This window comes from Rattus rattus, chromosome 6 (assembly GCF_011064425.1).
Source record: "Rattus rattus isolate New Zealand chromosome 6, Rrattus_CSIRO_v1, whole genome shotgun sequence".
NCBI classification, from domain to species: Eukaryota; Metazoa; Chordata; class Mammalia; order Rodentia; family Muridae; genus Rattus; species Rattus rattus.
This window is the reverse complement of record NC_046159.1, coordinates 11,925,252-11,937,988: the sequence shown is the minus strand read 5'-3', so window position 1 is coordinate 11,937,988 and position 12,737 is coordinate 11,925,252. Positions and strand designations below refer to the sequence as shown.

Genomic DNA, 12,737 nt, shown 5'->3' with positions numbered 1-12,737 from the left:
ACATGGAAGCTTTCCACCCATTCTAGCTCTATTGCATAACCTCACTCCAGGGAGCCAGCTCAAGTAAACACAGCTGCCATAACAGATGAGTTGACCAGGCCACTAAAACCCCGAAACTGTGGTGTGTATGAGCCTCTGGAAGTCTTCAGGGATCAGAGGAAGAACCTGTCCTGTGTCATCTATATCATAGATACATTAAACCTTAATGTACAGGAATAACACTGTAACCCCTGGACATATGTGCATGCATGTGCTAAGGCATGCCAATTGTGAACTGAAGGCTGGCCAGAGACCGAACATTTGATAGACTCTGGAGGCAAAGGCTGTAAAAGATGGAGTTGAACCTTCCAGCAGTCTCCCAGCCTACTGATGGATAAAGAGAAAAACAAATCTATATTTGTTAGAAATACTACAAATTGGTAGTAATAGAAAAAGGATTCATAAGAGCAGTAACTTATTACTGGACATTTTAACAGTTTCCTTAGAAAATGAATCAGAAAAATCATGCCTCACTCTCTACGGTCTCCATGTTGCTCTTCAGTTGCTCTCAAAGATAAAACCAACTTAATTAAGATCAACGTGATTAACACACAGAAAGCATGGAATTCCTCCTGTTCGTGGAAATCTGTTGATATTAACTTTTGCACGGAACTCACGTTACCTGTATGGTGTGTGTGTATGGGGGATCAGCGCGCCCCACTCCAGATTCCGGAGTTCTCATGATATCCAGAATATTATTTGGCACGAACCCAGAGTCTCCGCTGGCATTCCGGACTTTCCACCACTGCTTTCTATCATCGAGTATCTGTCAATATGCAAAGAACGGAGAAGCAGTCTCTATGAGAAAACCCATAAGAAAACCCATACACCCACGCACAGACAATGTTCAACTTTTTATTTCTCAATTTCAATCGAGAAAAAAAAAATTCTTCTTTTTTTTTTTACTTCTGATAATGAACTAAAGCATGTGAGTGAATGAAGTTCTCAGCAATTATACCAAGAGGTATTATTGATTATTGTTATTATTGATATTTGCATAAAACAGGTCTTTGGACAAACCTACTGCAAATATATACTATGTCCTCAGAATGTGCCTGCCTCATTGGAGGCACTTGAAGGACAATAACATGGCCATTCTGGAAAGTTCTATTGTTTCCATTTGTGGAATAGAAAGGGAAACTATTTTATAACAAAATGTGTTGTGACAAAATGTATGGTATACATTCAAGGAAATGAACTCTGAATGACCTAAGAAACGCTACACTCCATGTAATTACCAAATGCAGTGCTAGTGATGTCCATGCTAGGGTTCTCAAAGAGGAAATGATTTCTTTGGTTAAACTGTCATGACGCATCTCCACTGAGTTTATAAGCAGCCTTGGCTACAAAATGAATGAATCCCAGAAGAAAGGACAACAAGGCAAACCATGAAATGCACTTGCCCGTCCCACCATGCCCTAAGTATCTCTTACTTGCCCAAGCAACACTGTTACGGGGTCTGGTAACCTAAGTTGCTAACACTTCTAAAGAGATACAGATACCCAAGATGTACTGTGTACAAAGAAACAATTTCTTGACCTCAGTATGTCTTTCAAAAGGCTCAGATGCACACTTGAACACAGCAAATTTACTTTCTTAGAGGACTAAGACCATGGGAATCAGTTACCTCTAAGACATCATCCTTCATAACTGAGAGCTCGCTGCTGTTCCTCGCCACAAAGTCGTACTTGGATTTGGCGTATTTCTTGGGTTGTGTTTTGACCGGGTCATAATTTCTACAAGAAGAAAGAAAGGACTCTCTGTCATTCTAGTAGCTTGTCTGAAACCTGAGGGCAGAAGTAACACAGGGGCCAGTCCAATCCTCCCAGAAAGCCTCTGGATGCCTTGGCGGCAGCTTAGTCTGCCTGAGCAAACTGGGCTGGAGGGATGGCTCAGCAGTTGAGAGAGGGCACTGCTCTTGTAGAGCTTGAGTTCCATTCCCAGCCCCCACACTGGGGGCTGACAAGCACCTGCAACTCCAGGTTCAGAGGATGTGATATCCCCTCACCGCCATCAGCACACATATGGGGGTGGGGGAATGGGCAGGCACACATGAATGAGTAAGTGGTTTTTGTTTTTTGTTTTGGTTTGGTTTGGTTTTGGAACAAACTACTGCTCAAACAAACAAACAAAAAAATGATGTGAAATTCCAAGGTTAGTTGGTACTGGGCCAAATCTAGACTCTAAACCTGTAAGCTGTCTATTAATATACATGTTATAGTCAGGCATGGTGTCGTGTGCCTAGAATCCCAACTTCGAGAGGCTGAGGGAAGAGGATCAGGAGTTCAATGTCATCTTGGACTGCACATCGAGTTTGACATCAGCCTATACTGTGTGAGATCACATCTCAAGAAGGAGAAGAGAGCACACGGGCGGGTGACGATGGTCAGCACCCCACCATGAAAGGAGCAGAATCTAGGTGTGGAGTCAAAGGAGACTCGAGACAAGGCCCAGAGCACAACTTCAGTTACACGCTGACTTTCCTTACTCAAGCAACCTTTCATCACCAACTTAACACATTAAAATTATGTCTAGGGACCATTAAAAAAACGAACCTTGCCTAATTATCAAAGGTGCAAAGGAAGGGGTCCATCCAGTGTACAGCCAGCAACCTTCTCAAGCAAAGAAGAAAATTTCTAACTCACTATAAGCTTTTTAAATTATAATAACTGATATATGGGCTCCATTTTTTTTAAAAGATATTTTCTTTAAAAACCAAATGCAACTTCCAATGATGAGCACTAGCAGATTTAACCATGTACTGGACATTACTTCTTCACACCGTACAATAAAATGTCAAGCAGTAAACAGTGTTTGCACCCCCCCCCCATTTCTGGCACAGTGGTTCAATAGTAAAATGATAACACCGAGTCTGAATGATCCCCTGACCTCCTCCAATCCCGTTTCTACATTTCCTCACAAATCTCTATGAAAAATAAATCAAGAGTCTGAGACTGAAGGCCATGCATCCAGGTCCTCCGGCATGGACGGGCCAGCAGAGGCCAGCTACAGAAGCAGGCTGACCCTTTCACAGGTCTGCAGCATCTCTCAGGCTCTAATTCCATCAGACACGGGGGCCAGAACAAAGGAAGACTTTTAGGTTGTGCTGACTACCAGCCGCCTTCAGTATATTAAAATAAAAGTAAAATTATGGCCACTACTTATTATACATTATACAAGTTTGGTTTGGTTTTTAAGATGAGGTCCCAAACTCTAGTACGGGATGGTGTAGAAGTCACTGCATAGCCCAGAATTGTCACCACCTCATCCGGACCCTCTGGTACCAGACTCCTGGATGCTGAGATTACAGGTAGCTTATGCTACTGATACGTTATGAATAGTCACAGTTTAAAGCCTGTTAAATTCTCGGGTTCTACATCCCTTCCTGGACTGGGATAGTTCTGCTGCTAGCTAGCTCATATATATAGATATATATAGTTTATATATTAAGATATACATAGCTTATATATTACATCAGATTAAGATTCTAATCGGGGGAATAAAGAGATCCGCCCACCCCAAAAGTTAGGAAAATAGTAATTTCCACTCTTTCCCTTTTCTTTTCCCTGCTTCTTTCTTCTATAATGTGCAAAAGAACCACCACAGATAAGAGGTGAGTAGACTGTATTCTAAGAAAGAACAGAAAACTTGCAGCTATCTGTGTCTACGGGACTCGGTATATTAAAAACCTCTAGTCAACCGTGGCAGAGACGGCAGCTGCAGAAGGGTCGTAATGGACCAGGTAAAGAATCTGCAGTCAGTGAGTGACTGGGCTATCCTGATGCCATTGCTCGGCTGGGATCACTATAAACTGGGATGGATGGCCGTGGCTGGGACCACTGATGTTCTGTGTTGCAAAGAAAGCACGTCATTATTGCAAAAGCCATCAGAAAATCCTGATCTGCTGTGATACACACAAGGGTCCTGATTTATTGCTAGGATTACCATTAAATGCAATTGTTTCTCCGAGCAAGAAACGCAGTGGGTGTTGAGTGAGTTTCTATTACTCACCCATCATGCCATGGGGCGGGCTTGCTTGCTTGAAAGGCTGTGGCTGACTGCTAAGCTGTGTGGCTGGTCAGGCAGGCAAACCCTGAAATTCCCACTGCCTCTGCGTCTGCTCAGTGGTTTTGTTATGGCTTTAATTTTGCTTTTGAGGCAGGATCTCCTTAGTAGCTGTGGCTGGTCTGGAACTCATCGAGTATCAGCCTTGAGCTCAGGGCCATGCTCAAGGGCAAAACTTGGAATCCAATCACAATGTTAGTCCTTAAAGTTCATACAATCCTTGTCTCTGTTGTAGATTTCTAAATTTATGTTGCACTTCAATAAGTTCCAGGAAGCGTGTCACTTTAACTTTCTGAGTCAAGCTTTAAAGGTAAGGTTGAATGAATAAATCAAAAGGCACAGGCCGCCAAGAGCCCACAAAGCTCACGGGGAACAGGGCGAACTTTTACAGGACACTGAGTCACACTCCCACAGTCGATGGCAGAGGCTAAACCATGGGTGACACTGTACCTTCCAGACTCTGAGACTGCAGTGTCTGCAGACTCCACCAAAGCTGTGCTTACTGAGGCCTGACGGAGCACAGGGCATGTGCACATGTAAGGCTAAGTACACCTGTGCACGTGCTTATGGAAACTGATATCTAGTGTTGTCTTCTATCATTGCCCTCTTACTGCAGATTGAGGGAGAGCCTCTCTCTGGACCCAGAGCTCATCAGTTCTAGCTTGTCTAGCTGGCTAGCTTACCCTGGGGGTTCCCTGTCTCTGTTTCCCAGATGCTAGAGGTGTAAGCGGCCTCCACATCTGCTCAGCTTATACATGGGTTCTAAGCATCCGCACTCCCTTCCCCACACTTGCAGGGCAAGTGCCTTATCCACTGAGCCACCTCCATACTCACTAACTGCCTTTTAAAAACAATTAAGGCATGTTTATATGTTGGCCACTTCACTAGTGACTTTTCTTTGAACTCCATTTAATATGTTACGGTACACTCAAAATGACACTGGTAGAACGTCCAGGGACCACCCTCTGCCGTCCTTAACAAAGCCCCTCCCACTGTTTTTCACACAGGGCATCACACATCCCAGGTTGGCTTTGAACTTCTGACCCTCTTGACCCACTTCCAAGTGCTTGAGTTCCAGGCATGTGCCCCTGTTGGTTTTCTGTGGTGTTGAGGATTAAACCCGGGACCCTATGCATGCTGGGTGATCAAAGCAACGAACAGACTGAGCTACATCCTAGCTATACCTCAGATTCTAAAGAGAAATAACAAATTGAAGGTAATAACTCCTTATGGAGGAAGAAGTGCGTGCTGGGACACCTTCCATCCACTATAGCCCCGGTACTGCCTCTATTTAAACAGTTAATTATATCTAGTGCAAACATACACATTCATAAACACAAACACACACATACACAAACACGCACACATATGTGCACAGAGAAAGAGAGAGAGAGAGAGAGAGAGAGAGAGAGAGAGAGAGAGAGAGAGAAATAGAGTCTCACACCATAGACCAGGCTACCCAATAACATTCTACACAGCCTTGAACTCACCATCCTCACACCTCAGCCAACTCAAGCGCTGGGATTATAGGCAAATGCTGACACGCCTGGCTTATTCTAACAATTCTAATAGCCTGTGTACAAGAGGGGTTATATTCAGGCTTTATATTTTGTTTTTAGTCTTTGCTAGATGTAAAAACGGTAGAAATTGTTTCTTTCCTAGGTTACTGAGCTGGGAAGCTCTTTGAGGACACTTTGTCACTGGAGTGAGTGTGGGCGAGTGACAGCCATGGCAGTGTAGGTGTAGAGCTTTGTCTGCTAGCTGGCCTTCGGGCTTTAAGGGATCCTCCTGTCTCTAGCTCCTGTCTCACTGAAGGAGCTCTGTGCTTACAGATGGCGTGCTAATGTGTCCAGTCCATGTGAGTTCTGGGAATCAGAACTTGGGTCCTCATGCCTGGGCAGCAAGTCCTTTGCTCAGAGTCCTGTCCTCAGCCTGGGGGAGCTCTTTAGTGATTCTCTGGTGGGAACTAATGGACCAACCAGCCAAGTTCAAAGACAGCTCCTTCCTCCTACTGTCCAGACTACCGTCCGAGTATCTTTTAAAATAGCAGAAGTCACCCTCCTGCCTATGAAAACCAGGTCCGTAAGGAATGATAGAAATCTTATCCAATCACTAACAGATAAAACCTTGAGAGAACAAAGCAATTCCCACCCTCTTGCCCCCACTCCTGTTAGAGCCGGAGTCACCCTCAGTGACCCAGAGTGCTCCAAAGTGTTACTTACCTATCTACATGGCGATTAGGGGTTGACTTGAGAGCCGGGGCAGCCTCCCCTTGGTCCACATGTGGTCCTCTGTGGTACATGCTGTTATTGAACGTATAGCCATCGGCTGGAGGATAGTCGGACATGCTGGAATGCTGGAAGACAGACGTACAGGGTAAATCTTAACTCCAAAAATCTTATAAAATCAGGAGGAAATGGAAGAATTTCAACGACAGATGTTTTTGATCTTAGACAGCCTTTAAGCACTGAACAATGAATTCGAGGACGACCTTTAGCCTTTGCTCCCCATTTCAGGAACACATTTAACACTCCTGTGAAATTAGTATCATCACACGTAAATTCTCTGTTCTGTATTATAATGGAATTGTATCACTCTGCTTTTTCTTTCTTTCATTTTAAAAAGTACCCCACACACCACTTTAGAATTGCTACAAATGGCTACTGTGAACACTTTAACAGGAAACAGATGCTACCAAAAAACTTGACCTTGTTAGTCAGGAGTCCAGGAGAAGACAATTCTGTAATCAGTTTGTCCCCAGTGGTTGACACTGTTATGATCTACTGGCTGCTCCCAAGGGAGACTTGAAGTCCGTGACCTTTGAGCGTGGTGGCTTTAAAGGCATGCGGGGGGGGGGGCATGCTCCGATGGAAACAACCAAAAAGGTCACTTCCGGCTTTCATGTGGTTTCTGAATGTTTAAAAAAAAAAGACATGGGAGAGTGTGATGGATGCTGAGGCAGGAGGATTCCCTGGATTTCCACTATTTATGGCTTCACTGGGACAACCTATGTGAACTGGGAAGGTCTGGGAAGCATCTAAGCTAAACAGAACTACAGGGAATTCTACCAGAAAGGCTGGTAGGAATGAGGCCGACTTCATCCACAGGCAATGTCTCCAGTGGGCCAGTGTGGATATCAAAATCCACAATTAGATACCCGTCTGGAATACATGAGGGAGCAGAGCCTCACAAACAAATATAAACATGTTTTCCGGCCATTTAAACACCTAGGACCAGTCAACTACACGAATCCTTTCCCAGGGAGCTGGCAGAGACACAGAATTCAATTAGGTCATTAAAAAAAGAGTCAAAGTCTTGAGCAACTGGGGCCAGAAACTGCAAGACTCATCCCACCTTTTGCCCATTTCTTGGACAGGACTGCTCCTGGCCAGGATGAAGTCACAAGTCACAGAGAATGACTGGGCATGCCGAAGGGGAGGAGGTAAGAAAGGGAGAGTGACGAAGTGGTGGCCACACAGCCTGGGTGAGGCTGCTGCGGGGTCAGAAGAGGAGGCAGGGAAGTTGACGCTGCTGTCCACACTCATCACTCCGCGTCGCCGACGCCTTTCCATTACAAACCAAAAGCACCAGATCCTGAAATTACTCAGGATGTGCCGTACGTGCATTTATTCTAGTGGCAACAAAATTTAATAAAGTCTCTCTCCCTGCAAGGATCATGCTTCTGATGCACTCGAGGTTGGCGCCCTCTGCGCTGCTCACGAAAGATCTCAACCTGGCACGCACCCTTCGTCCTATCCCTGTCGGCTTCTGAATGGGCACTTAAATCATAAAGTGGGGAATATTTTACAGCAGGAGGATGACAGCTCACGACAAGGGAGGACCCTCAAGAACTCTTCTAAAGTTACGTGTTCAGAGTAGACATACATAGGCACTCACAGCCTAGAGCACTCATCCCATTCCCTCTTTAAACAACACTGCGAAAAAACTCACAAAGGTGTGAATTTCCAGGGCACGCATTATTAAGTGCTATGTTTTCTAGCATAAGGTAAGAATTCCACATGGAGGGCAGTTTTAGGACTTGAAAGCAGCCAGAAGTAATTATGGCAACTGTGGCAACACCAAATAAATTTCCCATGTGCCTACATCACTCCCTTCCCTAGTACGGCTGCTTTCTAAATGGGAGGAAAAATCACAGTCATGAGGTCTGAACTATCCAACGCGGACAGGGACATGTGCGACTCAGCCTGTGTGACGTCGTCATGATCAGCCATTTAGTGGAAAGGCCAGGTATGCAGTCTAGCCTTCCTTTTTAGACAGCCGGAGGGGAAACGGTCACATTCACAGAAAGAGGATTTCAAACAACTCTGTTAGTTTTAGTTATTGAAGTTCTGGATTGCAACAGATTGCCTTTTAGAGAAAAAAAAAATCTGTGTTTGTGAGGGCGCGTGTATGGGCGTATGAGTATGTGTGTGTCGTGAGTGCACACATGTGTGTGTTCAGGTTGACATCAAGGCCTTCCTTTATTGCTCCTAACTTTTTTTTTTTTCCTTTTCAGTTTCCCTCTGAATGAGAGGCTGACTAACTGAGCAAGAATAGCTGGTCAGTGAGCTCCAGGTTCCTCCTGCCTCTGCCCCGAGCTCTGGGATTCCAGGAGCACAGACCATGCCTGATTTTATCATGAGAGCTGCGTGACTGGACCTGGGTGACAGGTCCTCTGCTTACACACAGGCTCTGTACGTGCTGAGCCACCTCTCCAGCCCACAGAGTACAGTACGTTTTCTACATAACATCACTGTCCAAAGAACAAATTTGTCCAAGGGACCAATTTTAAGCAATTCAACTTACATGTATGTTTCTCCTTAAAAGTGGTCAGAGACGTACTGTGCTGGGGTTTGCTAATGCTGTTCTTCCTATTGTGTCTGCCACATTCCAAATGCACTCCTCAGAGACATTTTCAAAGAGAGAATGAATGACCTGGGCTTCAGAAGTATCAAGTCGCTAATCACTGCTGCCTTATTATGCTAGTCCTCACCTTGTGATTACCTGAGTTCTGAGCGTCCCATTTACAATTGGTTCAGTTTTAAACACTGTTCAATTGTCCTTTCCAAAAGGACCAGAAACATTCACACACACACACACACACACACACACACACACACACACACACACACACACGAGTCATTTAAAGGAACATGATAACATGCCCAATTTCATTCCTCTAGTTTGCTCTGTAGACAGGGTTATACTCTAAAGCCTAATCAATAATTGAAAGATAAAATCCACAGTATGGCCTTGTACAGGCACAGTGCCATTATTTGTGGTCATTTGTCAGAAGACTGAAGTCCACAGAACGCTGGCTCCTCTACACAATTCAGAAGATTCCAACAGAAGGAGAGAGCAGGAGAGTGGAAGCAGTAGCTACAGTACCAGGGAGAGAGGGGAAGGTGACAGAGAGGGAGAGAGTAGGATTAGGGGTGGGGAGAGTGGTGACAGGAAGAGAGGGAGGGAAAGACGGAGATGGGAAGAGGAAGGAGGAGGGAGGGATCATGGCACCATGAAGAACTTGCGTAGGATCAACAGGATCTAGTTTAGGAAACTGCCTTGAGGGTCTATAGATGTGCAGGTAAAACAGAGTAAGCAGTGTGTGTGGGCAAGTTCCTGACAGAAAAGGGACAGGGAGGCCTGAGGAACAGAACAGGGCAGAGAGTGACTCAGCTGGGGTAGGGGGAAGAGACGCACCCCACCAATGGTCACGCTCTTCAGTGGGTGCTGACCCGCCACTGTCTATCACAGCATCCACAGAGACCAGAGCGATGGACACTGACCTCGGTGGACTGTCTCTTGCTGTCCTGTTTGCGCTGGTGTTCTGCTGCGTTGGCCACGGACTCTGCCAGCTGATACATGTCTGGCTCTGTGGGCGCGCCCATGAAGTTCAGCATTGGGGGCTCCCAGCCGTTTCGGAACCTCGGAACGTAAGGTGGGATGAACTGTTCTTTCGGCCACTCTGCTCTGTAGGGTGACATCACGTTTGTGTGTTAAATAATGGGTTTTCAGCCACAATTCTCTTCTACAAAGAACAACTCTGTTTCTTGGGAGAGGAAAGAAAGCCCAGTTATGCCAGTGGTCCGAACAAATAACCTGAAAGACCGATTCTGCTCTGCACAGCTCCCATGTGCTCTTAACTTTCCCTACAGTCTGATGCCCAGCATGGATGTAGGATGCTTAACGTTTGTGCGTGGGCATAGAAATGCGGTGAGCATTTAAAGTGTGGGGCTCAGCGGCATCCAAAGAACTTTCCAGTGTTCATCTCTCCCTCAGTCCCTTCAGGCATTAAGACGGTGGGGGATCTTTGAAAATAGAGACATCCGAGGCTATTATGAAGGTGCATGATTTTTCAAAGCTGCAAATTTTTCCTAAAATGAAGCAGATGACCAACTTTAGAAATTAAATGTACCAGCTACACTATCAGTAAGAGACGCCAACTACTCTGTGGTCACAATCAGCACCCACTCATCAGCCAATCCCTTGAGAGGCCAGTTCACACAAGCTCCTAAACCAACACCCTTGAGAGGCCAGTTCACACAAGCTCCTAAACCAACGCCCTTGAGAGGTCAGTTCACACAAGCTCCTAAACCAAAACCCTTGAGAGGTCAGTTCACACAAGCTCCTAAACCAACATCCTTGAGAGGCCAGTTCACACAAGCTCCTAAACCAACACCCTTGAGAGGTCTCCTAAACCAACATCCTTGAGAGGCCAGTTCACACAAGCTCCTAAACCAACAACCCCTTGAGAGGCCAGTTCACACAAGCTCCTAAACCAACAACGCCCTTGAGAGGCCAGTTCACACAAGCTCCTAAACCAACAACGCCCTTGAGAGGCCAGTTCACACAAGCTCCTAAACCAACAACGCCCTTGAGAGGCCAGTTCACACAAGCCCTAAACCAACAACGCCTTTGAGAGGCCAGTTCACAAAGCTCCTAAACCAACAACCCCTTGAGAGGCCAGTTCACACAAGCTCCTAAACCAATGTCCTTGAGAGGCCAGTTCACACAAGCTCCTAAGCCAACGCCCTTGAGAGGCCAGTTCACACAAGCTCCTAAACCAATGCCCTTGAGAGGCCAGTTCACACAAGCTCTCAGTCCATCTGAAGGCACAGAAGTGGCTACTGCAGAGACACCAGCTTGGCTCCCTGCTGTGCTCTAGGCCGCCCACACTTTCCACGGGTGACATATTCTGATGGGATGAATCTGCTCTGATGAAATGGGGCCTTTTATTTAAATTATTTGGTGCTTTCTTGATCCTTTTCCCTTTCATGTGTTTTTAAATCCCACTCTCATTACCTAATGGCCTTGATCTGGATCTGAAGTGACCGCTGCCTCGTGTTAAATGCTAACTATTTTATTTCCTTTTGATGAAGCTATTTAAACCATCATTAAATTTTCTGATTTTGCGATAGGGCTCAAAACAAAGTCACTGAATACTCCCAGCAATTTTTGTATTCTGAGATGTGACAGATTTAATAAGCTTCTTAGAAAGGAAAAGAGAAAAAAAACCAGCCTAGGCTTCTCATAACAACACAACCGGCATAAATCTGAGGTTTTACTAACATATCTGAGCTGCTTTAATGCAGCATAAGTCATAAAATGGGGGCCAGAGAGATGGCTCAGAAGCTAAGAGCACTGGCTGTTCTTCCAGAGGACCCAGCTTAGCTCCTAACGCCCACAGTAACTTCAGTTGCAGGGAGTCCAGTACCTTTTCCTGGCCTCTGTGGGCACCAGGTGTGCATAGGGTACATATCCACTGATGCAGGCACTCACGTACAGACATAAAATAAAACCTAACAAATCTTTTAAAGAAGATGTCAATGCCATAATAAAAATATAGACTGTGATCTGGTGATTCATAGATATATAAATAATTATGCAAATAAATACAAATAGTCTTTACAACATGAAAATGGTGTTTGCCACTTTAAGGAGTTACATTTTGGGTAAGACACAGCACAAATTACACTCTAACGTACACAGTGGCCAAAGTCCAAGAAGTAGGTGGGACTGTCTTGCGTGTATTTCAATAAAAGCAGAAAGTGATAAATTGGTCCACGTCTTTTAGACGAGCCCTCCAGGGGAACAGGGCCAAACTTCCAGAGACTGTTTGGTGGCTGGTCACTACACTGAATGACTGCTTGTCACAGGGAAAGAGAAAGGTCTAGTCAAATAAAGCACGCTTAAAGGGTGTCACACGAGGCTGGAAATGAAACGGCTGTAGGACGAGCCTGGCTTGGTGGGTGTCAGCTCTTGTGATGGTTTGTCATTCTCCATCTCTTTATTGACAAACGATCGATGAGTCTAAATTTAGCCCCACGTCTTTTTTTCCCAGTGGGTGATAGTTCTTACCGCAGAGAGGTCTGACTACTAAGGAGCCTGTGCTAGACCACTAATGGCGACTTCTGCCCTTGGCTGGGGTGGACCCAGCTGGCGGACTGATCTCTGAAAACAACTTGAGGATTTCCTTAGCAAAACCTGTCTCAAAGAGGGGGAGGAGAACCTACATTGATCATTCTCTACCACCTTCAAAATCCACTGCTTAACCCGGCCACAGAGCCCTTCCTAGCCAAGCCTGCTCCCCTCTGGGTACCTCCTTTTTGATACCATTCCCCTTCCAGCCTTTC

At 45.5% G+C, this 12,737-nt stretch overlaps 1 protein-coding gene across 1 annotated transcript in view; it reads right to left on the bottom strand.

The window, feature by feature from the left end:
- The window catches only part of Eps8 (epidermal growth factor receptor pathway substrate 8), a 63,858-nt gene that overhangs the window by 21,420 nt on the left and 29,701 nt on the right, over positions 1-12,737 (bottom strand). Inside the window, exons 13-16 of the mRNA XM_032905509.1 lie at positions 9,891-10,074; positions 6,327-6,460; positions 1,667-1,775; positions 662-805 (exon numbers count right to left, since the gene is read on the bottom strand). Of these exons, the coding sequence (XP_032761400.1) occupies positions 662-805; positions 1,667-1,775; positions 6,327-6,460; positions 9,891-10,074 (571 nt within the window). The remainder of the gene's footprint in view (positions 1-661; positions 806-1,666; positions 1,776-6,326; positions 6,461-9,890; positions 10,075-12,737) is intronic.